At 37.6% G+C, this 2637-nt stretch overlaps 1 protein-coding gene across 1 annotated transcript in view; it reads right to left on the minus strand.

The window, feature by feature from the left end:
• Window positions 1-1608: 1608 nt before the first annotated feature.
• The window catches only part of RMDN2 (regulator of microtubule dynamics 2), a 68310-nt gene continuing 67281 nt past the window's right edge, over window positions 1609-2637 (minus strand). The window contains exons 11-12 of the mRNA XM_010855592.1: window positions 1937-1986; window positions 1609-1816 (exon numbers count right to left, since the gene is read on the minus strand). Of these exons, the coding sequence (XP_010853894.1) occupies window positions 1762-1816; window positions 1937-1986 (105 nt within the window). The 3' untranslated portion in view covers window positions 1609-1761. The remainder of the gene's footprint in view (window positions 1817-1936; window positions 1987-2637) is intronic.

Consider the following 2637-nt stretch of genomic DNA (forward strand, 5'->3'; position numbering starts at 1 on the left):
GAGCCCCTGGAGGAGGGCGTGACAACCCACTCCAGTATTCTTGCCTGGGAAATCCCATGGACAGTGGAGCCTGGAAGGCTACAGTCTGTAGGGTCGCAGAGTCGGACATGACTAAAGCAACTTAGCACGCACGCACTGCTTGAATGAGCTGCTCCAGCAAAGCTTACAATGTGACTGATTCTACATTATTTTCTGCTGCTAGAATCAATCACCTGTCTCAACTTGTGCATTCTCCTAGCTGTATAGGGTTAGCCAGAGGTAGGCTTTGTGGACACAAGTGTACCTGCAAAACTCTTGTCTCTTCAGCTAGTACTTTCAGTGTTAAACTAGTTGTCAGAGTTTGGGCACGAATCAGTTGGACTGATTTAGGTATCTTGATGGGCTGTTATAAAAGATGAAAGGGAGAAACTGGCTGAGTTTGATGAACTGGTATCACTAGAACAAGGCTTGAAATTTAGGTAACAAGTGTGCATGTGTGTCCATGCATTTGGGATAGCAAACCAGCAATTTTTGACCTGATTTCCAGGATAAAGATGGTTAAAGGGTAGTGGGACATCTATTGATCACTGCTAGTTAAGTTCAACTGAAAAATCCTTTTAACTATTAAAAATTGGGGAATATTAGAAATAAAACACAACTCTACAGAAATATGAACATTTTTAATAGATGAACTTCTATGCACATTTTCATAGAGTTGAGATCATGTGCATATATTATTTTGTCTTGTACCTGAATTTAAGATGCTCTGTGCATTTCCCTATGTCATTTTTGAAATTATTTTTAATGTCAAAAATATTCTATTGTAGTTATATTCTAATATGGTTAACTGCTTTATTAATGTTCTGTTCAGTTCAGTTGCTCAGTTGTGTCCGACTCTTTGTGACTCCATGGACTCCAGCACACCAGGCTTCCCTGTCCATCACCAACCCTTGGAGCTTGCTCAAACTCAGGTTCATCAAGTCGGTGATGCCATCCAACCACCTCATCCTCTGTCATCCCCTTCTCTTCCTGCCTTCAATCCTTCCCTGCATCAGTCTTTTCCAGTGAGTCAGTTCTTTGCATCAAGTGGCCAAAGTATTGGAGTTTCAGCTTCAGCATCAGTCCTTCAGTGAATATTCAGGACTGATTTCCTTTAGGATTGACTGGATTATTACTGTTTCACATAGGGTTTTACTGTAAAAAATAATGCTATTGTGAACATTTGTGCATAAGTGTACTTTTTCACTTTAAGATTTTTTCTATAAAATAAAATTATGAAATAAAGAGTTTACATATTTTTAAGGCTCTGGTTAAATTTTACCAAATGTTTGGTCAAAATGCTCTCCCAGCAGCAGTGCATGAGAATGGTCCACCTCGAGGCATCACTGTCAGTACTGAATGTTTCTTTAAGGAAAAAAAGTCCTTGCTATTTTGATGGTAAAACAGTATTCTATTATAATTTTCTTCACATTTTTAAAATTACTAGTTATAGTTTCCCTTTTGTTTTCTCTTATCAACAACTTATGTCCTTTGCCTTTTCCCCCTTTTTCTACCACATTAGTAAAATTATTTTGTTTTATAAAGTCACCATTGAAGCAGCAATAAAACACTCACTAGAGTTCATTTTGTTGAATTGATTTAAATATTTTATTTAAGGAAATATTCTGAAGACTATAGTTCATTATTTATAGGAAAAATATAAAGCATACATGTTTAAAGATCATTTTGTAGTGACATTATAGGAAATAGATTTCTCCAAATAACATAATTAGTTTTGTAGTGCTACCAGTGGAATGCATTCTGCAGAAAAATGGTTTTACCTTCAGATCTGAGCACACTGCCCTTACATCAAAAAAGAAAAAAGGATAATAAAAAAAAAAAAAAAACACAACTTTGATTAGTTTAAATTTTTAGTAGACCACATCTGATTTGTTGAAGAGCAAGTTCTTTTATTTACCTCTTCAAGGAAGTGCTTATTTTTTTCACCTCTTTCTGAGCATCTTTATCCTATAAAGAAAATACAAATACACAATAAAATTTCACACTTCACCCTGATACTCTAGGTACTTTGAAACAGACTTGTTGAACAAGGGGGTATTTTTTGAAAGACCATCACAAAGAAACTGTGCATGTCTTAGCACCAGGCATGATTTGGATCTCTGAGAATGTAAGTGATACAGAAAGCTATTTCCAGGCTCTTTCTGCAGCTGGTCTGGGGTGGTAGATACAGGAAGCAGAGCCCCTTCTGAGTAAGCTGACACACTGGATCCATCACCGTGTTAATGATAACATTGTTTTCTTCTTCAACTATAACATGTGGAAAAGGTCTGAGTCCTAGCAGCAGAATTTGAACAACTCTGAGATTACTCTGTAAGATCCAGACAAGATTCCATGGTAAGATCCAAACTACCTATTTTTTTATCAGGTAATTTAAAATTTAAAATCTGGAGATCCAACCAGTCCATCCTAAAGGAGCCCAGTCCTGGGTGTTCATTGGAAGGACTGATGCTGATGCTGAAACTCCAATACTTTGGCCACCTCATGCAAAGAGTTGACTCATTGGAAAAGACTCTGATGCTGGGAGGAATTGGGGGCAGGAGGAGAAGGGGACGACAGAGGATGAGATGGCCGGATGGCATCACTGACTCAATGCACGTG

This window comes from Bison bison, unplaced genomic scaffold (assembly GCF_000754665.1).
Source record: "Bison bison bison isolate TAMUID 2011002044 unplaced genomic scaffold, Bison_UMD1.0 scf7180017864366, whole genome shotgun sequence".
Taxonomy (NCBI): domain Eukaryota; kingdom Metazoa; phylum Chordata; class Mammalia; order Artiodactyla; family Bovidae; genus Bison; species Bison bison.